Source organism: Artibeus jamaicensis, unplaced genomic scaffold (assembly GCF_021234435.1).
Source record: "Artibeus jamaicensis isolate MK-2021 breed Jamaican fruit bat unplaced genomic scaffold, CSHL_Jam_final contig_386, whole genome shotgun sequence".
NCBI classification, from domain to species: domain Eukaryota; kingdom Metazoa; phylum Chordata; class Mammalia; order Chiroptera; family Phyllostomidae; genus Artibeus; species Artibeus jamaicensis.
This window is the reverse complement of record NW_026521811.1, coordinates 1,334,327-1,360,532: the sequence shown is the minus strand read 5'-3', so window position 1 is coordinate 1,360,532 and position 26,206 is coordinate 1,334,327. Positions and strand designations below refer to the sequence as shown.

The following is a 26,206-nucleotide window of genomic DNA, read 5'->3' as shown; positions in this document are numbered from 1 at the left end:
TGGAATGTTTTAAGAGTTTTACTTTGGAGACATAAAGATGTCAAGGTGATCATCTAAGATAGCAATTCTGAAGCCTTTAGGACTCAGGGCTTATCAAAATTACTGAGTAACCTGAAGACCTTTTGTAGATGTGGGTCATATTTACTGATATTTGGTATATTAGAAATTTAAATGGAGAAATTTAAAATAAGAGTATATAAAAACACATTGCATCATCTATTATAGCAATGATACCGTCATGCATTTAGCATCTGGAAAAAGTCCACTACAGGCTCTTGGGAGGATGAGAGTAAAAAAGGAATATAGTTCTAGTATTTATTATTTTGAAAACTGTTTTGGTTTTGTGAACCCCTATAAGAATCTCAGAAACCGCCCTCTGCCCCACCTCTGGAGTCCCTCACCACACCTTAAGAACAGCTGGTATGTCAGAATGGAGCAGTAAATATATTTGAGAAACAGTGTTTAAGGGCCCAGTTTGAGCCATTGATTTAAAGAGAAACCAGGAAGTTCCACTGTGGTCAAGATGGAGTAAAAGGAGCAAATTTACTCTCTTGCCTGAAGAAATAAAAAAATCCAGACAAATATACAAAACAGTGAGTGGTTTTCAAGACAGCAGCTATCAGGCAACAAAGGACAGTGATGTGAGAAATGAGAAACATTCAGTGAGCCTTAGGATTGCCAGCCTTACTGCCTTGAGGGAAGGATGTGCATGAGGTGGAACCTGGGGACATTTTGTTCAGAAGACTGTCAACCAAAGCAGACTGTGTTAACAGGACAGAGAACAGGAGAGGAGAGGTACTCTGGAATTGTCGCATGTGGAGGATTGTCAAGTACTCAGAGAACTGACCAATGCAGGTGGAGAAGTCAGTAGGCCAGATGCTACAGTCATCAGGCAATAGCAGGGAAAACCCAGTAGGTATGCAGAGAAAGTAGTATCGCCTAATGTATAAACTGCAGAAGAGCTAGAACTTTTAAGAAATGGAGAAGAAACTATTTAGAAGTGGCCCTGGGGGCAAAGGAGGTATTAACCTCCCACACAGTTCTGGGAAATAAGAGATAAAATGTGAACCCTTTATTTTAGCAAATTTTGATTTTTTAAATATAACAGATGAGTCCTGAATATAAATTGTGAATGGAAAATAATTTCATTTTTTAGTTGGAATGAATATTCTCAGTCTGTGGCTTGTCTTTTCATTTTTTTAAAACATCTTTGAAATGCAAACAATTTCAGTTTCTGTGAAGTCCAAATATCAGTTCTTTTATGGATCTTGTATTGGATGTCATATCCTACAACTTGTCTAATCCAAGGTCATGAAATTTTCCCCTATATCTTCATTTAGGTGATGATTCATTCTTCCCCCTGAAGTAAATTTTAATTCTGTCTAATTTTTCTGTCTCCAGGATTACCATGCCAATTAGGAAAGTCTCCTGGCTGGTCTCTGCCTCCATTCCAAACAACAAGAGTGACTTCTAAACTCACATTAGATCAGCTCATTTCCTGTGAGACATGCTTCCATGGTATCCCACTGTACTGCGAACAAATATCTAGCCTTTTCATGATAGTAGCCGCCTCTCCTTCCCTCTGAGCATCATTCCCTTTCCCGCTAGGCATTCCAGCCACTCAGGCCTCTTTTGTTCCTCTGAATACAAACTTTCCTCTTCCAGCTGAATGCTTGCCCCTGGCTGTTTTCTCTGCCTGACATACCTGCTTTTAGCTGTAGAAGGCTGCCTCCTTTCAAGCTGTGAATTTCACTTTAAACATTTATTCCTAAGTAAAAGGGTTTCCTTCCCCTCCCATTACTATTGTTACCTTGCTTATTTTCTTATAGGACTCCGGTAATTTACAGTTCATTTGTTCATTTGTTTTTTTCTCTGCTTTCTCAACTAGGATGTGAGATATAGGAATTTAACAACTAAGATTGTCTTGGTCACTACTCTGCTCTCAGTGCTCACCTCATAGGCATGGCACAAGGGAAGGTTTCAGTAAATATTTGTTGCACACAAGAATGGATTACCCCTATCAGATTTCTTTTCTATTAGGAATCTCAGTTCTGCTCTAGAAGCAGTTATCTTTTTATTAATGCTATGAATAATAAGAGTAAACAGAATAAAAACAACTTTGAGCTTGTCATCTAGTTTGTGTTTCAAGGAATATTTGATTCACAATATATTCACTATTTTCTAATTCAGGAGGTCCAGGGGAAAGTATTTACTCACTTAGGAAGGATGGCCTTTCATCTGGGTTTTGTGCCCATCCACTTTCTATGAGTGAAATCATCAGTGCCCGATGAGGTATATCAAATGGCAGACTTTCTTCGCTAGTGTCAGGTCGATATCCTTGTGACACACTATACATAATCTGCAAAGGATTGGTGACTTCTGTCAAAACAAATGTCATTCATTAGAAATATTTTATGATCCAATATGCTAAATGCACTCTAAACCCAACCAAGTGAAAATGAGGGAATCTTAAAATCTTGGGACTAATTCACTGCCCCCCCCCACCCCATTCTGTAAAGGAAATATGTATACCCAGCCATCGCAAGGCTTGTCTGCCTCTATGGGCAGAGTTTACATCATTATCTCATTGACATTGGGCTCCGCCATGTGATTGGATTTGGGCAAGCTGCACTGAACTTATTAGACCCAGGAAGGGCCGCAGCAACTAATATCCAATGTAATTGAGAAATAAATGTTTATTTTATAAGCTACTGAGATTCTGAGATGTCTACTACACAGCAAGCTGACTTATACAAACCTCAAAATAAAGAAATAATATTTTCAGAAAATTTAAACATTCTTCTTTAATGTTTGCTGGTCTTTGTACTGAGCCCACTAATTAAATTTTCATATGAAGAGGCTGATAGCTGGAATGAATCTTAGAAACAGGAATTCAAAATTCTCATTTCACAGAGAAAAAAAATGACAAGAAATTTAGTAGCTTGATGACAGAATTAATTACCGAAAGAATTAGAATCTAATTTTTCTTATTTAGAATCTAGTATATTTTTCGGTGTACAGTGGATTCATGGTAAGTTATGTTTTGTAGTGTGTTTTCTATAAAATGAATAGTAGGCAGATTTAAAATAAAATGAGCTTTAGAGAATTCTACATGTGGCCCACCAACATGTTACCCAGAACACTTACCCTCAAAAGGCTGTTTTCTAGATAAGACTTCCCATGTGATAACTGCATAGCTGTTTTAAGATAAAAATATACAGACAGTATATTATAAACTAGCTATGCATAATAAACTATAATACTAAATTTAAAAGCTGACTGTGGAGATACCCTTTTTTAAAAGTGACAAAGTAGTGAAATGTATAAAGAATTAAGTGCTTAGAACCAAGATGATGAATATTCAGTTTGTTTTAAAAGGGAATTAATCTTAAATTAAAAAAATTGGAAATTACTATTATAAAAATGAAGTTATATGCAAAAATAACTTGTGCATAACTCAGTACTCACTCTTAAACACCTAGATAGGCTGTACCCTCTAATTATATGATTTCATTATTCACACAAAATAGAGAGCAGTAAGAAAACTGTCCTATGTAGCCCTATTTATTGACTTTGTTCTCGTCTAAGTACTGTCTTCTTAAGTAGTGTTAAGTGATAACCAGATTGTCCCTATCCGAGCCCCTCTCCCCAACCAACTGCCCTAATCAAAGTCACATATGAATAAACCCTGAAGTATTATAAATCGAAAGGACAATAAGATGTGTTTTAAAATGTTTTCAGGGATATAAAAGTGGCTTAAAGCAAAGCATGTTTAACTTCAGAAATACCAGTTACTATGGGCTCGATTTTATTTTCCCTACACTTAGGAGAGAAGAAGAAAAATCACTCTTTAAAATGTACTTTCAAAATTCTGATGGATTAATCTTGTTTTTTAGACAAGTTAACTCTGAGTATAACTAATGCACTATACCTATATATGTCATGCTTGACACTGGCCCTTGATTTTTGTCCAGGTTCATAGTTTTCAGGTGGCATATAGATAATGGTCCCTCCTTCTGGTGTAGATTTGCTATTTCGTGATTGTGACAAGGACATCAGGCGCCATTTTGACAAACCAAAGTCTGCAATCTGTGAGGGAAAAGAGTGATTGAATTTAAACATTTTCTTTTTAAACAAATCCAAGAATCGAATGCCTTTCTTTACATGTATTCAGTATGAGATCGGAGGAAATATTATATATGTTAATATTTTATTTCTACATATTCCATGAGTTTCTTGGATTCCATAGTGCTGAGCCCAATAACTCTAGAAGCAATACATACTGGCTTGAAGTTTAGCAAACTATTACAAATTTCAAAAGGGAGCCTTTTGAAAAAGAGGATTATTTTTTCCTTATAATCTGAATGAGTGTATACACTAAACACTTTACTGCTTGTGACAAAGAGCTTCATAGCATGTGATTTTCAAATTCACCTACACCTCACAGAACTGCTAAACTACTCATATGTCACTTGATTGTTACTGGCATTTTTAAAACTCAATTATGTGAGTTGTAAACAGGTTTACATGCTGTTATATATATAACAACAGGTTTATATGCTATTGTTTATAATGTTCTAAATATAGCACCTTAAATTTTGAAGTAAGCAGAATGCAAATATCATATAGTTCATTATTATATGATTTATGACTACTCTTAAAAGTGTCATCTGTTGGCAATAGTAGAGTTAGCATGTAAAGCATATTTACGTCCATGACAATGAGTGCCTAAAGAATTATCAGTTACAAACATTCCAAGCTTTTTATATGTCCTTTAGTTTTATATTGCTTGTAAATCTTGTCTATATGTTATACAATATCTCATAACTAAATATTTAAAAGGTACCTTATTTTTCTAAATGGAAGAAAAAATATAAGAACAAAAACAGTATTTAGTGGACAAAAAAGTATGGGGAAACTTTGAAGGCAGTTCATTTAAATTACTTACACCTCCTACACTGCAGAATGTCAGAGTCAACATAGTGGATTGAGTGCCATCCAGGACAATACTTGTGTCTCAACTATTTAATGCTTATATTTTTACTAGTTTTAATAGAATTGTTTGGTTAGTGTGTAGCTGAATACAAGATAAAAATATGGCCCCACTCCAAAATGGGAAGGGGTGGACTGTATGAATCTTTCATGAGTTATTATAACCAAAGGGTTAGCCTAGGGAAAAAAATTAGAAAAGATGGAGAGAGAACATGGTGCTAGTACATGAAACGATAAGCTGGACAGAATTGAAAGGCACATGCTGAGAACATGGGTTCTGGAGCTGAGACTGTTTAGATTTATAGTCTATTCTAATTCTACCCCTAATTAGGTGTGTGATCCTGAGAAAGTTTTAAAGTTTCTCTGTTGTTGGGAGTTATATTGCCTCGTTTCAGGGACTATATAGCCTCATTAACAGACAGTAAAGGTCCCACTGCTACTGCTGAGTGAAAAGGCCTTGGGGACATAAGCCACTAAGGAGACAGAGCATTTTCTCCTGGCAAAAGCGCAGCCCCTGCCTCCCTCACTTCTCCTTGCTTGACCCTGGGCAGATGACTGGTTAGCCAAAGGTGGGTAAGATCCCTCAAGGGAGAGGTGACCTAAGATAGGCACAATCATTATGGGCCATCAGGGAAGGACTTAGGGGTCTTCAGAGAAGGGGCATAAAGACCCTCACTCCTTGGTTTTGTCATAGTCTCAGTCCTCAGTCTTTCTGTAAAAGTCTCCTAGTCTCTTGGCTGCTTTGCTCTCCCTATCTGACTCAGCCTGGGAAGTATGCCAGAGGCAGCTTCAACCTTGTATTGGAACAGATGGCTCCTGCTGGCAATCTGGCCAGAGAAAGAATATACATTGTTTCCTTTAAGGTTTGCTCTGCCCTGTTGCTATGAAACAGACACTTGAGCTAAAGCCAACCCTGACCAGAGACAATTTCTGTTTCTTCAACTATTATCTGTAAATGATGTCAGTTTTTCATGACTGCAGCTTTTTGGACAGTGGTTGATAAGCTTTATGTGCATATTATGTATTTCTGTGTGAGCTGAACTCAATAAATATTCAAGGAAGAAGGTGTTCAGGACCTTTCTCCTTTCCTTCCCAAGCAGATCACTTGTTGGGCATTTTTATTCTCATACCTAATGATCCAGGGGACCTCTGCTAGTGGAGCATCCCATCACTCTGTGCCTCAGATTACCCATCTGCAAACTGAGAGTTATAATAGTCTCTATAATGTAGAACTGTACTGTGAAAATTAAATGAGCTGAATTAGTATTTGCTATATGTTTTGGTTACAGGAATATGTGTCTCCCTAAAGGTTGCTCTTATTCATATAATACTATCAAGCAAAGAGCCAAGTTTTAGGCTCTGAGTTGCTCTGAGTGGTATTAACTTTCCAAGGAGGATATATCCTACTTAATTTCATTTGGCTTTGCAGAGTCTACTCCTCCCTCACCCTCTAAAGGCAAAACCGGTATTCCAGGCACACACCTGCCAGGATTGTAAGCATTACCATGACAACTAATTTTATTTTTGCTCCAGAGTGAAAAACCTAAAAAAAAAAAGGGATGTGGTCTCATTTATGCTTGATCCCTAATATACAAACTACTGGGATCAGTATTGGTTTGGGTACAGTGTTGGAGAAAACATCCTGAGTTTGCTTCCTATGTGCTCCTTTTACTTGAGGTAAGAGCCTCATCTTTGAGTTTTCCAACCCGGCCTAGAACCCTTAGTCAGGATTCCCTCTATCAGCTAATTTAGTTTGTCTTCCACATGGAGCCACACTTTTCCCCTTCCTCTGTCCCAAACAGTATCATAGGAAATACATAATTCATTTAACCTGAGTTTTCAACAAAAGGAAGACATGAAAAATGTGATGAAAGTAATAAGAACTCCACAATTTCTTGAAGGTCTTGATAAATCAATCATTCACCAATGCAGACAGAACAGGAACTTTCCCTTTCTATACAGGACCTTTAAATATATTTCAAAGCTAAAGGTTTTCTTTTTTAATTAAAAAGATGATAAAAATTAGAGGAAATTAAAATACTCTATTCAAAAAATTATCCATAATCCTACCACTCTACTAGAATAGCTGCCTACTTTCATTTATATATACTGTTTATCTCAAAAGTATAAACAAGCTAGGAAGAACCACTTGTAAGTATTCTGGTTTCCACACAAGACTGACATAATAGCAGAGAAATAGAAATACTTTCTTTTAAGTTCTATTCATATCAAATAAAGACTAAGGGTACCCTACTGATCAATGAAGAAGAGAAAGAATGATCGCCCATTACTTTGTTTCTGTTTTCTCTGGACTAAGACTCAGAAAGTAAAGTCCAAGGAGGTTGAAAGGTTTATAAAATGCAAGTCTTAGGTTATTTTATATATATTTCAGGTTACTGAACACTTGCAAATACCTCCTGGGTGCTCTCAGTGTTCTTTGTGGGATAGCATATGAGGAAAGTGGATGTCATTCTGATTTTTAAAAATGAAAAATATTACTGATTTCACAAATCTACATACTAGCAAGAGACTATCCCTAATCACTGGTTTAAATATTTAGAAAATTTTTATAAGTAATTAACAAAAAAGCCAGCAAGAATTCATGAAAAAAATTATATTAGACCAGTAATAAATTTCAGACCTCATGTGATATGTCAGAAGCACTGGACACAGTGCCTGGCACATCACAGTTGTTCCACAAATATTCACTGAGAATAAGAATGACTGACTTCAGGACTTTCGCCAAGATGGAGGAGTAGGTGGAAACACCTTGCATCCTCGCACAACCAAATCTAAAAACAATAAAGTTTTAACAACAATAAAAGCAACCAAACCACACAGAAAATCGACAATACGGAGTCCAAAAACAACGAAATGCTCAGCTAAACCGGTAAGAGGGGCAAAGCCAGCAGCAGAGCAGGTTGGTCAAAAAGATCCCCAACGGAGGTGGTGCGTAGGCAGCCAAAGGCGTGGATCCCAGGTGCAGGCTAGCTACGGGCAGGCATAGGGAAGAGGCGTGGCTGGCTGTCTGCGGTCAGTCCAGCATTTGCCTGTAGATAAACCAGTGAAGAGGCCAGCACTGAGACTGCACGGCCCAGGGTGGCAGGCTCCCACGTTTCCGCTCAGATAAACAGGCGAGGGCGAGCGGTGGGACGGACTGGGCAGGCGGAGAGGACCGCCATTGCTACCTGTCTGATCCCGCCCCCACATACAGCATCACAAACCAGCGACCTGGGCGGCCCCACCCTGGTAAACAACTAAGGCTCCGCTCCTCATATGTAACAGGCACAAACAGATAAAAACATGGCTCAAGAACAACTCAGAGCCCCAGAGCCCATAAATCTAAGCGATGAAGAAATAGCCAAACTTTCAGATACATAGTTCAAAACACTGGTGATCAGGATCCTCACAGAACTGGTTGATTTTAGTCACAAATTAGAGGAACATATGAAGGCTACACTAATTGAATTGAATAGTAATGCACAGGAAACCAATAGTAATGGAAAGGAAACTGGGACTCAAATCAAGGGAGTGAACCAGAAGAAAGAAAAAAAATGACCAAATAGAAGAGAATGGACTTCCGCCAAGATGGAGGCATAGGTGGATGTGCCGTGCCTTCTCACACAACCAAGATTAGAGAAAACTGAATATTAGCAACAGAAAACACAGCCAGAACACAGAAAATTGAACTTTTCGGAAGTCCGTTAACAACAAATTCTTCAGCCTGACCCGTAAGGGGCGAAACCAGCGGCTGGCGGAGCAGGGTTGCACAGGAGGACTCGGCCAGACACACTCAGGCCGGCGGAATCCAGGCGCAGGGTCAGACCTAGTGAGCGACCCAGCGAGCAACCAGGCGAGCGACCTCGGGGGAGACAGCCGGGCCCGGGGCTGCGTGTTGACTGAGGTCGCGCATTTGTGCGAGGGTGGACAGGCGAGGGAGTGGGCGGTTGGACCGGGCTGGCAGGTCCCCACGGCAAGCGGCAGTGGAGGGCACTGCCATTTCCCTGCTCTGACCCCACCTCCACATACAGCGTCATAACCCAGCGACTCTGAGTGGCCCGGCCCAGGTGAACCACCTAAGGCACTGCTCCTCCGCACCCAGCTGTGAGAAGTGGCAGAGGGGGTTGCCATTTCCCCGCTCGGGCCACGCCCCCACATACAGCGTCACAACCCAGCGGCCTGGGAATCCAAGGCGCTGCTTCTTAAAGGGCCCGAACAGACCAAGAATGGCGCAGGAGGATCTCAGAGCCCCAGAGCCAATAAATCTAAGCAATGAAGAAATAGCAAAACTCACAGACGCACAGTTTAAAACATTGGTGATCAGGATCCTCACAGAACTGGTTGATGATACCGACAAATTAGACAAATATATGAAGGCGAAACTAATTGAAATGAATGGAATTGCACAGGAAACCAATAGCAATGAAAAGGAAACTGGGACTCAAATCAATGGAGTGGACCAGAAGAAAGCAAATAATGGCCAAACAGAAAAGAGTCAAGAAGCAAGAATTCAAAGAAATGAGGAGAGTCTTAGGAACCTCCAGGACATCTTTAAACGCTCCAACATCCGAATTATAGGGGTACCAGAAGGGGGAAAGGCACAGCCACCAGTGGAAAACTTATTTGAACAAATAATAAAGGAGAATTTCCCCAATCTGGCAAAGGAAATAGACTTCCAGGAAATCCAGGAAGCTCAGAGAGTCTTAAAGAAGTTGGACCCAAGAAGGAACACACCAAGGCACATCGTAATTACATTAGCCAAGATTAAAATGAAGGAGAGAATCCTAGAAGCAGCAAGAGCTAAGGGGACAGTCACCTACAAAGGAGTCCCCATCAGACTGTCAGCGGATTTCTCAAAAGAGACCTTACAGGCAAGAAGGGGCTGGAAAGAGGTATTCCAAGTCATGAAATCTAAAGATCTACAATCAAGATTGCTCTATCCAGCAAAACTTTCATTTAAAATGGAGGACAGATAAGGTGCTTCTCAGATAAGATCAAATTCAAGGAGTTCATCATCACCAAGCACTTATTATATGAAATGTTAAAGGGACTTATCTAAGAAAAAGAAGTTAAAGAAACATGAACAGTGAAAGGACAACAAACTCACAGTTATTAACAACCACACCTAAAACGAAAGCAAACTAAAAGGCCAGCTAGATCAGGAGTGGAAACATAGAAATGAAGATCTCAAGGAGGGTTAGCAACAGGGGAGTGGGAGGAGAAGAAGGGGGGAGAAGGTACAGAAAATAAGTAGCATAGACAGTAGATAGAAAATAGATGGGGGGGGCAAGAATAGCATGGGAAATATAGAATCTAAAGGACTTGAGACACATGGTCATAAACTAAAGAGGGGGTGATGGTGGGGATGGGGGGTAGGGTGGAGGGGAATAAAGGGGGAATAGAACAACTGTAACAGCATAATCAATAAAAAAATTAAAAAAAAATAAAAATTTTAAAAAAGAAAAAAAAGAAGAGAATGAAGAAACAAGAATTCAAAAAAATGAGGAGAGGCTTAGGAACCTCCAGGACATCTTGAAACGTTCCAACATTCCAATTATAGGGGTACCAGAAGGGGAAGAGGAACAGCCACGAGTAGAAACCTTATCTGAACCAATAATAAAAGAGAACTTCCCCGTTCTGGCAAAGGAAATAGAATTCCAGGAAATCCAGGAAACTCAGAGAGTCCCAAAGAAGTTGGACCCAAGAAGAAACACACCAAGGCACATCATCATTACATTAGCCAAGATGAAAATGAAGGAGAGAATCCTAGAAGCAGCAAGAGCTAAGGGGACTGTCACCTACAAAGGAGTTCCCATCAGACTGTGAGCTGATTTCTCAAAAGAGACCTTACAGGCAAGAAGAGGCTGGAAAGAAGTATTCCAAGTCATGAAAACCAAAGAACTACAATCAAGATTGATCTATCCAGCAAAGCTTTCATTTAGAATTGAAGGGCAGATAAAGTGCTTCTCAGATAAGACCAAATTCAAGGAGTTCATCATCACCAAGCCCTTATTATATGAAATGTTAAAGGGACTTACCTAAGAAAAAGAAGATAAAAAAGATGAACAGTGAAAGGACAGCAAACTCACAGTTATCAACAACCACACCTAAAACGAAAGCAAACTAAAAGGACAGCTAGATCAGGAGTGAATCATAGAAATGAAGATCATGTGGAGGATTAGCAACAGGGGAGTGGGAGAAGGAGAAGCGGGAAAAAGGTACAGAAAATAAGTAGCATAGACAGTAGATAAAAAATAGGGGGGAGGGTAAGAATAGTAGGGGAAACAGAGAATCTAAAGAACTTGAGACACGTGTTCATGAACTAAAGGGGGGGAATGGTGGGGCAGGGGTTTGCAGGGTGGAGGGGAATGGGAGGGGAAAATAGAACAAATGTAATGGCATAATCAATAAAAAAAATGACTGACTTCATTTCCTTTTTGACAGTATTACTACTGTTGAAGAGTAAGTGTAAAAACAGTTCGTATACATAAAACATTTTGAGGTACTTTAATAATAACATACTTGATTACAAAACTAGTAGGCCTATCTGGCACATATAGATCAACAGATTATTGAATAGCATGAATATGGCACATGCTGAGTATATGGCAGTTAATAAAATAGACTAAATTTCTATCTTCATGGAGCTTACTTTCCAACTAGGGGGGATGGTCGATAAATATATTAATAAAAATGTTATGTCAGCTGGTGAAAAATAGTAGGTAGAAGTATAAATTGAGGCATGATGGTAGAGAGGAACTGGCTGGGTGGTCTAGGGACAGTCATCTGGAAATGAGGCTAAATATATAGAGGGAATGAGTCATGAGGATGTCTGGGAAAACATTCAAACAAAGACTTTCATAATATTCTTATGTACAAGGTAAGGAAATATGAACTTTAAAAAAATTCTTTTAAGAGTACTCCTAATAAACAGTAATTGTCTTTGAACAGTGATGATGACATGGACCTGAGGGAGATTCTTAGCATCAGGTAGTGCAGCTCTGACCTGGGCTCTGCACAGTTAATATTTAGTCATGACTCAAATATATGAAAAAATGCCTAATTAAATTTTAGGATGATACAAAGCTGGGAAGGAACTTAAAACCCATGGAATAGAGAAATAACATTCAAAAAGGTCTTAAAAGGTGAATTGCTCTAGTCTAACAAGATAAAACTGCTGATGTCCAAAAAGTTTTCTGCAAAGCACATCAGAACATGTGGCTTAAGCAACAATACACGAAAAGAAGAACATCTCAGGACTTTTTGTTGACACTAAGCCCAATTTGAGTGTTGTCATGTGGGTGTCTCCCAAAAGTTGATGAATTATTAAGGAACTATTAAGTAAAGTATTTAGGACTAGATGGTAAAATTTAAGAGAGACTGAAACAGATTCATATAGCATCTGTGGGATGCTATATGAATAGAATACAGATAGGGTCTGGGATTAAAACCCATGTCATGAGGAAACTGGTTGGCAAGGAGAAGGCCATAACACAAGAGAGTGAGGGGCAGGCTGTAGCCATCCTCAAATATCGAAAGAACTGTCCTGTAGAAGCAGATTTGGACTGATTCAATTTATTACACAGAGGAGTTTTGGGTGATCACATAAGAAAATGTCACAGTCATTCAAGCATGCATGTTGACTCCCCTGCCATAGGATAATTGCCTTGGGAGGGGGGAGATTGTTGCAGTGAGGACCCAGGGGAGTAAGTGACTGCTAAGGAACTTCCACCTGTAGGGTTCCCTACACTGATGACATAGATTAGTCTCTCTTTCTAGCAATAATGAGGCAGCAGCTTGCTTCCTTTTCCTCTCCTCTCCCATTTTATTCTAGGAAGAGGAAGTACCTTCAGTAAAGGTTTATTTTTTTCCTTAATTTTTCTCAAAATTGGTGTATTAATTTTCTATTATTCTTACTTCCCTATTAATTATCTCTTTGAACATTTTTGATATTTATAATAATCTTCAATTATGTACTTCATTGTAAAAAATGTAGCAAAATAGTATGTAAAAATAAAGTGAGTTACGTTTAGTATTAATTACTCAGCAACTACTTCTTATTTGCTGTCATTAGTTAGATGTAGGGTAACTGAAATCACTACTATCTACTGCCTTAACATACTCAAATCTTTTACACAAATATTAATTCAAAGTAAAAAAATTAGTAGAAAAGCATAAAATTACAAAACTTTTTGAAGGTAACAGAAAACCTTTAATACCTATGGCTTAATGAAGAGTCCTTAGACATGACAGCAAAAGCAAGATTGTAAGAGAAAAAAATGGTAAGTTGGATTTCATCAAAGTTAACAGTTTTAATATGTGAAAGACCTTGTTCAAAGGATGAAAAGAACAAGCTATGGATCAGGAGAAAAATATTTGCAAACTACATATCTGATGGAGGACTCATATCAAGAAAATATATAAACTCTCAAAATTCAACAGTAATCCCCCAAATTCAATTAGGAAACAGCTTAAAACATAATGAGGTATTTCACTGAAAAGGACATATAGATGATACATCTATAGCCATTCATAATTAGCCATTAGGAAGATGCAAATTAAGACCATGATGAGATCTTAGTATACACTTACTAGGAGAACTAAAATAAAAACTGTGGTAATGCCAAATGATGGTGAGGATGTGAAAAAGCTAGGTCTATGACACATTGCTGGTGGAATATAAAATGGTACAGCCTCTCTGGAACATAGTTGGATAGTTTCTTAAAAACTAAGAATGCCCTTACCATGTGACTAAACAGCTGGGCATTTATCCCAGGAAATTAAAATTGATATTCATTCAGAAAGTTGCACAGTATTGTTCACAGGAGCTTTATAATAATTGCCAAAGACTGGAAATAACCAAAGTGTCTCTCAATAGGTGAATGGTTAAATAAGTGGGGTATACTCATACTGTGGAATATTATTCAGCAATAAAAAGAATAATTATTGGTGTAACAACTTGGATGGATCTCAAAGGCATTATGCTAAATAAACAAAGGCAATCTCAAAATACCACACACTATATGAGTCTATTTATAAAGCATTCTCAAAATGACAAAATTACAGAGATGGAAAACAGATGAGTGGTTTCCAGGAGCCAGGGATGGTAAAGGGCAATAAGCAAGTGTGATTGAAAGGAGTAGCCTGAGTGCTCTTTGTGGTGTGGGGTAGTGCTGTATCTTGATTGGTTGATTATACAGATTTACACAGGTGACAAAGAGACACAGAATTACATATATGCATTGTATTAATGTCAAATTCTTGGTTTTGAATTGTGCTATCGTTATGTATGATGTAACTATTGGTGGAAACTGGGTGAAGGGTACATGGAACCTTTTTGCATTACCTTCACAACTTCCTGTGAATCTATAATTTCAAAGTAAAAGTAAAGAAAGGTGTACTCCTCAATTTCGGTTAAAACATAATGACTTTGTATTTTGTCCTATAATTGTGTCTATCTCTCTGGTCTAGGAATAACTAAAGCCATTAGGGCAGGAAGAAGGGACACTGAAGATAAGAATTAGGAACAAATGGACAGTAACCAGAGAGGAGGGGGGAGAGGGATAATAGAGAAAGGACCACCAAGAACATGTATAAAGGACACATGGACAAAGCCAAAGGGGGTAGGTTCAAGGCTGGGAGGTGAGGATAAGTAGGGTGGGGGATGGTGTGGTGTGAAAATGGAGACAACTGTACTTCAACAACAACACAAATAATAAAACAAAATAAAATATTAAAAGAATTAGGGGCTATGGAAAACAGAGAGATATTTTGTTGGCTAGGTGAAAAAATAACTAAGGCCTTCTTAAAGCTATTAATCACAAGGTACATATCATAGACTTTTTAAAAAATAATTACCTTAACATGAAACTCATCATCCAATAAGATATTTTGAGTCTTTAAGTCATGATGAAGTAGAGGAGGATTCATATTGTGCAGGTAGTTTATGCCCAGTGCAATTTCATGCAGGATGCGGAATCTTAATGGCCAAGCAACATCAGGATATTCTGTTTTCTTCATATATGCAAGAAAGAAACAAAACCAAAATCACTGGCCAAATATCATTACATTCCCATTTAGAAAATTAAACATTCTATGATGATATATAGTATAAACTAAAGTCGAAACATATGCTCATTTTATTTTATTTTTTAATATATTTTGTTGATTATGCCATTACAGTTGTCCTATTTCCTCCCCTTCATTCCCCTCTACCCTGCACACTCCTCCCCCACCATTCCTCCCCCTTTATTTTATGTCCATGTGTCACAAGTTCTTTAGATTCTATATTTCCCCTACTATTCTTGCCCTCTCCCTATTTTCTATCTACTGTCTATGCTACTTATTTTCTGTACCTTCTCCCCCCTTCTCCTTCTCCCATTGCTAACCCTCCACGTGATCTCCATTTCTATGGTTCACTCCTGATCTAGCTGTCCTCTTAATTTGCTTTTGTTTTAGGTGTGGTTGTTAATAACTGTGAGTTTGCTGTCCTTTCATTGTTCATCTTTTTTATCTTCTTTTTCTAAGTCCCTTTAACATTTCATATAATAAGGGCTTGGTGATGATGAACTTCTTGAATTTGATCTTATCTGAGAAGCACTTTATCTGCCCTTCAATTCTAAATTAAAGCTTTGCTGGATAGATCAATCTTGGGTGTAGTTCTTTGGATTTCATGACTTGGAATACTCCTTTCCAGCCCCTTCTTGCCTGTAAGGTCTCTTTTGAGAAATCAGCTCACAGTCTGATGGGAACTCCTTTGTAGGTGACAGTCCCCTTAGCTCTTGCTGCTTCTAGGATTCTCTCCTTCATTTTCATCTTGGCTAATGTAATGATGATGTGCCTTGGTGTGTTCCTTCTTGGGTCCAACTTCTTTGGGACTCTCTGAGTTTCCTGGATTTCCTGGAAGTCTATTGCCTTTGCCAGAATGGGGAAGTTCTCCTTTATTATTTGTTCAAATAAGGTTTCCACTTGTCGCTCTTCTCTTCCCCTTCTGGTACCCCTATAATTCAGATGTTGGAATTTTTAAAGAAGTCCTGGAGGTTCCTAAGCCTCTCCTCATTTTTTTGAATTCTTGTTTCTTCATTATTTTCTGTTTGGTCATTTTTTGCTTCCTTCTGGTCTACTCCCTTGATTTGAGTCCCAGTTTCCTTTCCATCACTACTAGTTTCCTGTGCATTTCCCTTCATTTCAATTAGTTTAGCCTTCATGTGTTCCTCTAATTTGTGACTAAAATCAACCAGTTCTGTGAGGATCCTGACCACCAGTGTTTTGAACTGTGCACCTGATAGGTAGGCTATCTCTTGGTCGCTTAGAATTATTGGCTCCGGGGCTCTGAGCTGTTAGTGATCCAAAATGTTTTGGTCTGGTCGCGCCTGTTAGGTATGAGGGGCAGAGCCTTAGGTGTTCACCAGGGTGGGGCAACCCAGTTGCTGGTCTGTGTGACTGTATGTGGGGGCAGGGTCAGAGAGGGGCAATGGCGTTCTGCTCTCTTTCAGATTTCGGTCCCCTCTGCTGCTTCCTGCAAGCAAACCTGGCATCCCCCTGGTGCCGGGTCTCGAGTATGTGGGCCTGTGCACCCTCCGGGACCCTGTGGGTCTCTCCCACAAACTCTCTGTGAGCCTGGGAGCTTCTCCTGGCACCTCAACCCTCGAAGTTTTTCCAACTGGTGCTTTTAGGCTTTAATTCCCATCACTGAGGCCCAAGCCTGCGTGGTCTGTCTCACTGCTTGCTCCTTCACCTGGTTTATCTGCGTGTGTGAATGTGTGACCGCGGTCAGCCAGCCTCCTCGTGCCCCCACTGGGTCTGCCCATTGCCACCTGGAGCCTTGGACCTGCTGACCACTGCCTGCACTCGTGGATCAGTCCACAGATTTTTCCTGCCCGACCCCCGCTCTGCCAGCCACTGACTCCGCCCAGTCTGGCTGAAGGGTTCTTTGTTGTCTGACTTCCGTACAGTTCAATTTTCTGTGTTTTGGTTGCATTTTGTTACTAAAACTTTGTTGTCTTTAAACTTGGTTGTTTGAGGAGGCATAGTGTTTCCACCTACGCCTCCATCTTGGCCAAAAGTGCTCATTTTGATTACAAAGTATCAATTTGACATTAACATACTTGTATCTTATTTTCCTTACTTTTTATAAATAAATATGTAGTATTTATTATAAATAAATATTTTAAATAAAAATGTAAAAATAATAAATATGTAGTATTAATATTCCCTTTTAGTTTATATTAGTAATACAACTACATGATATCAAGTCTTTTTCTTCTGTTGACACAGCTTCAATTATTTTTTAATCTGTATAATACCTACACACATAAACCTATACCCACACCCATCTCCCCATTCTATGGCTTATATCAAGTAGTTGGTGTATGCACATGCACACACAAAATGTGTTTCTAGTACATACCAAATCAGTCATTCAAATTAATGTTTTACTTTTCCTATTAATATAAAATATAACTTAAGGTATTATAATATTGCATAAATTAAAAATATGACCATATTATATTTATTGACTAAGCATTAATCTCATACCTTAAATTATATAGTTAATTTGTTTGCATTCCAATTGAAAAATTAGCATTAGGTTTTGATTTTATGGAGACAAAGATCATCTTAATTTATAAAGCATATATAATACAGACACATTAAAAGTAATGCTTCATATTTCTTGGTGCTTCCAAGTGATATCCATCTGCACTTTCATAAAATAAATGTTTCTGAACATAAAAATTAATGCAGCATCTCAGGAGAATGAGTATACTCAGAAAAATTAGATATTTTTGGGAGATCCTCCAATGAATCCTCAGGCACCAGCCACTAGGTACATTTTTCTAAATGATATGAAAAAGCATATTTCTACTGAAAGCTCCAAACTGTTCTTGAGAATTTTTTCTGTAAATGGGTCAACCTATAATGCAGTGATAAACCTGGCAGGGAAGTGGGTCAAAATACTTTGTGTTTACATTGTATTTTGATTTATTTCAATAATCTTTTGTGTGGGTGGAGGAGGGCACTTTAAGATAAATCCCACCCTAATAATGCAATACAGAAAACCAAAAGAAACACACATATTCATGTTGAACAGTACTTCTTAAATAACTGAATCTTGAGTAACTGAATCTATTAATCTGTAAAAAGGTAACTTTTCTGAAAATTATGTAGTTTTAAAGCCAGAAGTCCTCTCTAAATAAGGGCTTCTGGTCATGATTCTTTCTAGGAGTTAGTAGTCCTCCTACAGGAGGCTCTAGAAGTCCTAGTGGGCTCCCAATTTGGGTGTCTGAATATTTACTAGGGTGCTGAGGTATGGGAAGAAAACATTAATATTTCTACTTATTTTTCAAAAAGAAAAATTATGCTTAATCAATATTTGCAACTTGATTGCTGTGGTGGTTACACAAATCTCATATACTGAAATCAGCTACTAGGCTCCATCCTGTTTTAGATGGTCACATCATAAAGAGGGAGTCACTCCACCAGGGGCTGGCAGTGGCACTCACTCTTTCTTTTCACTTAAAGAACACTGACCTATTAGGATTTAGGAGCACCCAAAAATTGGATTTTACACTTTATATTATCCAGTTTTAACTAAGCCAACTTTCACTAAATGGACTGAGTGGTATAAAAAGACTTATTGAGAGAAACTGCAGGTTGGAGATAATATCAGCTTAAGCAAACAACAGATGAATACACATATTTTGAGAATGAAGAGCCCCTAATTGGTTTACTGATGGGATTCACAGTCAAAGCCAGAGTAACTGGGACCTTGAGAAAAAAGTAAATGGCTCATGCCATTGTTGATTGTGGAAAAGCTAATGCATTTGGTATTCAGAGGTAGATTTATTTGGCCTATTAATTTAGAACTTTATAAACTGGTATTACCAACAGTTAACTCGAATCCTAAATTGACATTAACATAAAGTAAAATCCAGCCTAACAGTGGACTGTACAGAGAGCAGAGTTTATCTTTTCTCTCTGTTACACCTAGCTGTGTAAATATACATGTGGATAAGGCAATTCAGTGTAAAATTAAGGAACAGTCACCTAAGCAAAAAATCTAGGTCCCTCAGAATACAAGCCCTGACTCCACGTAATTTTTAACAACACAAAAGAAGCCGTAAATGGTGAAACTTTACAACCGCTATTGTTTTTCATTATTCTTATTTTGATTCATCTATATTTACCCAAAGAAGTTGATCATATGTAAAACTAAAGCCCTATATAGCTTGATTCACAGAATTATAGCCACTGAAAGTATACAAGACTTACCCTATGTAGGAGTTCATGTAATGATCCATTTCGCATGTATTCAGTAACTATTCCCAAAAATTCAGGCTCATTGCAAATTCCCAAAATAGGAAGAATGTAACTAAATCTAGCTTTGTGTAAAATTTCAGCTTCTCTTAAGACATCATTTCTTTCACTAAAGAAAAAAAAAACATAATTATTTTAAAGTAATGAAAAACACACAGTTCTGCTCATGATATTAAGTTAGTCTGGACTTATTCAGTAATAGCTTTTAACTTCTTGTGAACTATGTAACTTCTCTGTCCTTTAGTTTCTTCATAGATAAAGTAGGGAAAACACTTGCCTTATGTACTGTAAGGCTTGTTTAGAGACCAAAATAACTTCTATAAGCCACTGACAGAAAAAAAAAAAGCTGTACCTAGGTTATCATTATAGCACTTTTCTTTTTTTTTTTAAAGATTTTATTTATTTATCTTTAGAGGGGAAGGGAAGGAGAGAGGGAGAGAAATATCAATGTATGGTTGCCTCTCATGCATCCCCTGCTGGGAAATGACCTGCAACCCAGGCATGTGCCCTGACTGGGAATCGAACCGCGATACTCTGGTTCGCAGGCCCGCGCTCAATCCACTGAGCTACACCAGCCAGTGCTATAGCACTTTTCTAGGAAAGGGAAAGAACACAATAGACAAGTTTATAAAGTCTGTATTAGAATGATTAGTGTATGAACTAATTAAACTATTAAGTTTATGTTGTATTAAAATGATCATCTTTGATTAGGATATTATATTAAATTTTATGGTTATATACCATATAAAAATTTCCCAAATACCCTGAATATTAAAACATCTAAATGTTGTAGATTTAAATGACTAGGTGATAGTTGCATGAGGGTCAATAAAACTTAGAAATTATATTCTGGAACCCAGGGAAAGAACACTGAGAACAGGTCAGTGCTTCTAACAGATGCCTGGGATAACTCTGGGTCCCAGGTGCATTTGCTTACTCATATACAAAACAAATAAATATTGAACTATTATTAATAATAAATTGTGCTCAGCAGTATGGAGAATATAAAGATGAAAAAACAGTCTGTGCTTTCAAGCTGCCCAGGAATCTTTTAAGAAAAATATGTATAGCATTGGGAATATAGTCAGTAATAATGTAATAACTATGTATGGTATCATGTAGGTACTAGATTTATTAGGGTGATCACTTCAAGTTACATAATGTCTAATCACTGGGTTGCACATCTGAAACTAATATAATACTTTGTCAACTCTAATTGAAAAATTAAAAATTAAGAAAAGTAAATACTCATTGCGGTTTTGATTTGCATTTTTTTTTGGTGGTCAGTGATGTTGAAAACCTGTTCAAATACCTGTTGGCTTTTTGTATGTCTTCTTTGGATGTGTTAATTATCTTGATTTGGTAATCATTCCACAATGTATATATATATCAAATCATCATGAAGCATATTTTATTTTTTCTTTTAAATATATTTTATTGATTATGCTATTACAGTTAACCCATTTCCCCCCCTTTATTCCCCTCCACCCTGCACCCCTCCTCCCACCCGCATTCCCCTCTGCTTAGTTCATGTCCATGGGTCATACGTACAAGTTCTTTGGATTCCCCATTTCCCATACTATTCCTAACCTCCCCATGTCTATTTTGTACCTACCATTTATATTTCTCTTTTTTTGTTTATAAACATTTGGAATTTTATTAAAAAAAATCACAACCATGAACATTGTTACAATTAGTTAGAGGCCCTCTTGGTTCTCTACAATAATACTGAGCATGCTCACAAGGGGTTCCCATCATTTAGTCTTAAACAACCATCTTTAAAAGGAAAAAAAACACCCAACTGAGCACACTACTATTTAACTTGTTTTAATGTTTCTTCACAAATGGTGAGACATACTAAAATACAGACAAGGAATAATCATAATGTTGTGACCAACATTATAAACATTACAAATTTAAAACATTTTCTCGTTTAAAAATAAATCTGGTAGTCAATGCAGCTCTGTGGCATCCTTGCATCTAGTAGTGTCGGTCTCTTCGCTCCTGACGGTGTTCACCTTTATCCATTTCTCCAGGGCCTCCATGCCCTCCTCATCTTCCTCCCATCTGTTCCATCAAAGGTCCAGGAGGACCTCCAGGGCCACCTTGTCTTCATCCATCAAAGCTACCTCAGTCCAATAACCGGCCAACACAGAAGCCACCTCTGTCTCCACCATGGCTACCTTTGAACATGCCACCGGGACCACCACAGTCCCTGCATGCCACCAGAGGAACCTCTGACATGGTCATCACCCAGAGGTGGAAAAGGTGGTAGGAGGAAGCCTTTAGGCTTCGGGCCTTACGCTGGCTGCATTCTGTTCTCCAAGCAAAGTTCTGGTTTCCACACCCTGGATTGGGACACTGCCAGTGTCCTACTTGGTGCTGGACATTTCGTCCCCCAGATGGGTTCCCTTGGGAATCCCAGGGTCTTCTTGGAGGAAAGCCTCCTCTGTCTCTGGCAGGGCCTCCTATGAGATCCACTGGAGCCCCAGGACCTCCTGGGCCCCCTGGACCTCTACAGAGCAGTGGCAGCATCCCTCTGTCCTCTCAGGTCGTCAAAACTCCCCCCCCCCAAAGCTGTTCATCAGAGGCTTCTTTTGAGGAAGATAAACTTTAAGTTTGCTATGTGGTTCCCATCAAACCACTCCACAGCAGCCTTGGAAGTTGATGGATCTTCATAGGACACTGTAGGACACCTTTGGGCTTTCCCATTTCCTTGTCTAAGTATATATGGATCATGGGTTGCCTGGTTCTCTTCATCTTAACAACTCTGCACTGCTTGAAGAAGTCTGTCAGATCATCTAGAGTCACATTGTTATTTAATCCTTGTGTATAAATTGCACTGTTGTCAAAATGTTTATCTGGATCAACAGGTAGGCCTAGATCAAGATCTGGTCCTTCATCCAGAGGTCCATAAGGCTTATTAAAGCCACTTCACTCTCCAGCACTGCTCATTCCAGCGCAACCTCCTCCCTGCCCACCTCTGCTCATGCCTCCACAATCAAATCCCCCTCTTCCCCTGACCTGGTTATCAGGGCCACTCATGTTTCAGTTCTCTCCTACTCCAGAAAATCCTCCAAACTCCTGCCCATAAACACCCATGCTACTGGGATGTTCTTGTTGGAATGAACTCTGCCACCCATAGCTGCTGCTCTGTTGGCTATATTGACTTGGAGCCTGGCTATAGGATCCAGTTTGGGGGTGGGTAACTAGTGGATGGCTGCTGCCCATAGCTGCTTTGTTGACCACAGCTACTCTGCTGTCCATAGCTGCTCAGCAGCTCATAGGTATTCTGCTGAGAATAACTACTCTGATCATAACTAGTCGGCTGTGTTGAGGAATAGCTGGTAGGATAAGATGGCAGTGCTGTGACTAGCTACATTGGGTAGCTCCCAGGTACCTGGGGATAACTGTAATTACTCTGTTCAAATCCCAGGTTGGGTTGGTTGTGGCTCCCTGTGCTAGATTGATGCTGATTAGTCTCAGCGGTTTGTTATCATCCTGTGGTCTTGCAGGTGCCATGTCTGCCAGCTGTTGCCCGTAGGATGGGTAAGCAGGCTGAGTTCCATATGCAGACCGAGCTGCATAGGAGGCCTGGGTGGTAGTGACCGTAGCAGTGGTGGTATCATAAGCACCAGTGCCATACCCCTGGACAGGCTGACAGTATGCCTGGGGGTCAGTTGGAGAAGTATAACTTGCATAAAGAAGTTGCATAGGCTGTCTGTCTGTAGGTAGCAGTGGCTGCTTATTTCCAGCCCTCCTACCAGTCTGGATGAATATTTCTTCTTTAATTCCTTAGTTGTTGAACTCCATACAGTTTGATTTCCTGGCAGTTCTGGTTGTTTTCTGTTTTTAAATTTGTCGTTGTCCTTCATTTGGTTGTGCCAGGAGGTAGTGTGTCTACCTACACCTCCATCTTGGCCAGAAGATCACGAAGCACACTTCAAATACCAGTCATATATGCAGTCCATGGACCATATAGAATGATGGACCCATAAGATTGTAATGGAGCTGAAAAATTTCTATGACTTAGTGACACTGTAGCCATTATGATGCCTTAACCTGGTGTTATTTTGTACAGTAACATGCTATACAGCTTGTAGCCCAGGAGTAATAAGCTGTGCCATGTTAGCCCAGTGTGCAGTAGACTACACCATCTAGGTCTGTGCAAGTGCCTTCATGATGTTTGCACAAATGACAAAATCATCTAACAATGCAGTTGTTAGAACATATGCCTGTCATTTTGTAGTGCATGACTGTATACAATTGTATTTGTCAATTATTCTTTAATAAAGTTAAAAATAAGAAAAACAACTAAAAAAATAAAAATAAACACTTAAAATATAAGGCAGAATGTGATTAGTTCTCCCCTCAGAATAACTAAATGAATAAATAGAGAACTGTGGGAAACCAAAGTAAAAAGAGTAAACTTTGGGCTTGGGGTGTCACCACAGTCATAAGAAAGGTGGGATTTCAACTACACTTTAAAGATAGATAGAATCTCAATGTTTGGAGAAAGGACATCGAAGATGGATGTGGCCTCCAAGATGAGAGGGACCTTGCCTTTTTCATCTGTGTGTCCCTAGAACCTGGAACAGTGCCTGGCATGTAGTAGATAGTAGATAATAGATATGTACCAAATATATTCAAGGAAATTAAAGTGAGGGCTATGTTTAGAAAATGGCCAGTTGTCTAATATGAGTCAAGATATATAACAATTGTAAAAGAAGTGAAGATTGTTGGTGCAGGCAGGACTACATCTCAGAGCCTTAAAGCTAGACAAGGGTGTTTATACTTTATTTGCTAGTCTATGAGCTGTGACTGCAGGTTTTTAAGCAAAGGAATGACATGAGCAGAACAAACTTTTAGGATTCACTTGGCAGAAGGTTGAAGGATCAGCAGAAAGGTAGAATTTGAAAGTCAGGTGTTAGCTATAATACTAGTTAAGATATGAAGCAATGAAAGCCTGAAATTATAAAGGTCACAGTGGAAATGAAAAGAAAAACACCAAGGACTTCCGCCAAGATGGAGGCATAGGTGGAAACATTGTGCCTTCTCGCACAATCAAATCTAAAAACAACAAAGTTTTAGCAACAATAAATGCAGCCAAACCACAGAAAATTGAATAAGACAAGAGTCTGACAACAACAAACCACTCAGCTAGACGGGTAAGAGGGGCAGAGCCAGCAACGGAGCAGGGTCGGGCAAAAAAGATCCCCCGACCCAGGCAGCCAAGGGTGAATCCCAGGTGTGGGGTAGTGACAGGCAGACCCAGTGAAGGCGCAAGGTGGCAGGATGACCGTGGTCACACATTTGCGCACAGATAAACCTGCGAAGGAGCAAGCAGTGAGACAGACCAGGCAGGTCCCAGTGGCAGGAAGCAGCAGAGGGGACCGCTATTGCTCCCTCTCTAACCCTGCCCCCACATACAGCCTCACAAACCAGTGACCTGGGTGGCCCTTCCCTGGTGAACAACTAAGGCTCCTCTCCTCATACGTAACAGGCGCAAACAGATCAAAACATGTCTCAAAGAACAACTCAGAGCCCCAAGGCCCATAAATCTAAGCAACCAAGAGATAGCCTACCTATCAGATACACAGTTCAAAACACTGGTAATCAGGATCCTCACAGAACTGATTGATTTTAGCCACAAATTAGAGGAACATATGAAGGCTAAACTAACTGAAATGAAGGGAAATGCACAGGAAACCAATAGTAATGGAAAGGAAACTGGGACTCAAATCAAGGGAGTGAACCAGAAGGAAGAAAAAAAATGACCAAACAGAAAAATATGAACAAGAATTCAAAAAAAATGAGGAGAGGCTTAGGAACCTCCAGGACTTCTTTAAAAATTCCAACATCTGAATTATAGGGGTACCAGAAGGGGAAGAGAAGAGCGACAAGTGGAAACCTTATTTGAACAAATAATAAAGGAGAACTTCCCCATTCTGGCAAAGGCAATAGACTTCCAGGAAATCCAGGAAACTCAGAGAGTCCCAAAGAAGTTGGACCCAAGAAGGAACACACCAAGGCACATCATCATTACATTAGCCAAGATGAAAATGAAGGAGAGAATCCTAGAAGCAGCAAGAGCTAAGGGGACTGTCACCTACAAAGGAGTTCCCATCAGACTGTGAGCTGATTTCTCAAAAGAGACCTTACAGGCAAGAAGGGGCTGGAAAGGAGTATTCCAAGTCATGAAATCCAAAGAACTACACCCAAGATTGATCTATCCAGCAAAGCTTTCATTTAGAATTGAAGGGCAGATAAAGTGCTCCTAAGATAAGACCAAATTCAAGGAGTTCATCATCACCAAGCCCTTATTATATGAAATGTTAAAGGGACTTAGAAAAAGAAGATAAAAAATATGAACAGTGAAAGGAGCAAACTCACAGCTATCAACAACCACACCTAAAACAAAAACAAATTAAGAGGACAGCTAGATCAGGAGTGAACCATAGAAATGGAGATCACGTGGAGGGTTAGCAATGGGAGAAGGAGAAGGGGGGAGAAGGTAGAGAAAATAAGTAGCATAGACAGTAGATAGAAAATAGGGAGAGGGCAAGAACAGTAGGGGAAATATAGAATCTAAAGAACTTGAGACACGTGGTCATAAACTAAAGGGGGGAGGGGGTGTACAGGGTGGAAGGGAATGAAGGGAAATAGAACTGTAATGGCGTAATCAATAAAATACATTTAAAAAAATAAATTAATTAAAATAAAAAAAGAAAAAAAAAACACCAGCTAAGTATCATGTCTAGGCTGTGGTGAGTGACTCACTCACTACAGGTATTTTTAAAAAAGGATTTAAAGATGGCATCAGTTTTCACTCTGTGAATGGGTGTTGGTATCAGCAATAATAGAAATAGAACAGTCTCCAGGAGATGCCTACTAGGTA

General features: G+C 39.1%; 1 protein-coding gene and 1 pseudogene across 2 annotated transcripts in view; both read right to left on the bottom strand.

Annotated features, from left to right (window-relative positions):
* Positions 1-26,206, bottom strand: part of RIPK2 (receptor interacting serine/threonine kinase 2) — a 55,749-nt gene that overhangs the window by 25,188 nt on the left and 4,355 nt on the right. For both annotated transcript variants that reach the window (XR_008391496.1, XM_037143381.2), the window contains exons 2-6: positions 19,264-19,417; positions 14,851-15,006; positions 3,932-4,089; positions 3,148-3,197; positions 2,218-2,379 (exon numbers count right to left, since the gene is read on the bottom strand). Coding sequence is in view for 1 of the 2 variants with exons in the window: in XM_037143381.2 (XP_036999276.2) it covers positions 2,218-2,379; positions 3,148-3,197; positions 3,932-4,089; positions 14,851-15,006; positions 19,264-19,417 (680 nt within the window). In the remaining variant the exon portion in view is untranslated. The remainder of the gene's footprint in view (positions 1-2,217; positions 2,380-3,147; positions 3,198-3,931; positions 4,090-14,850; positions 15,007-19,263; positions 19,418-26,206) is intronic.
* On the bottom strand, positions 22,049-23,266 carry LOC119047893 (RNA-binding protein EWS-like; annotated as a pseudogene).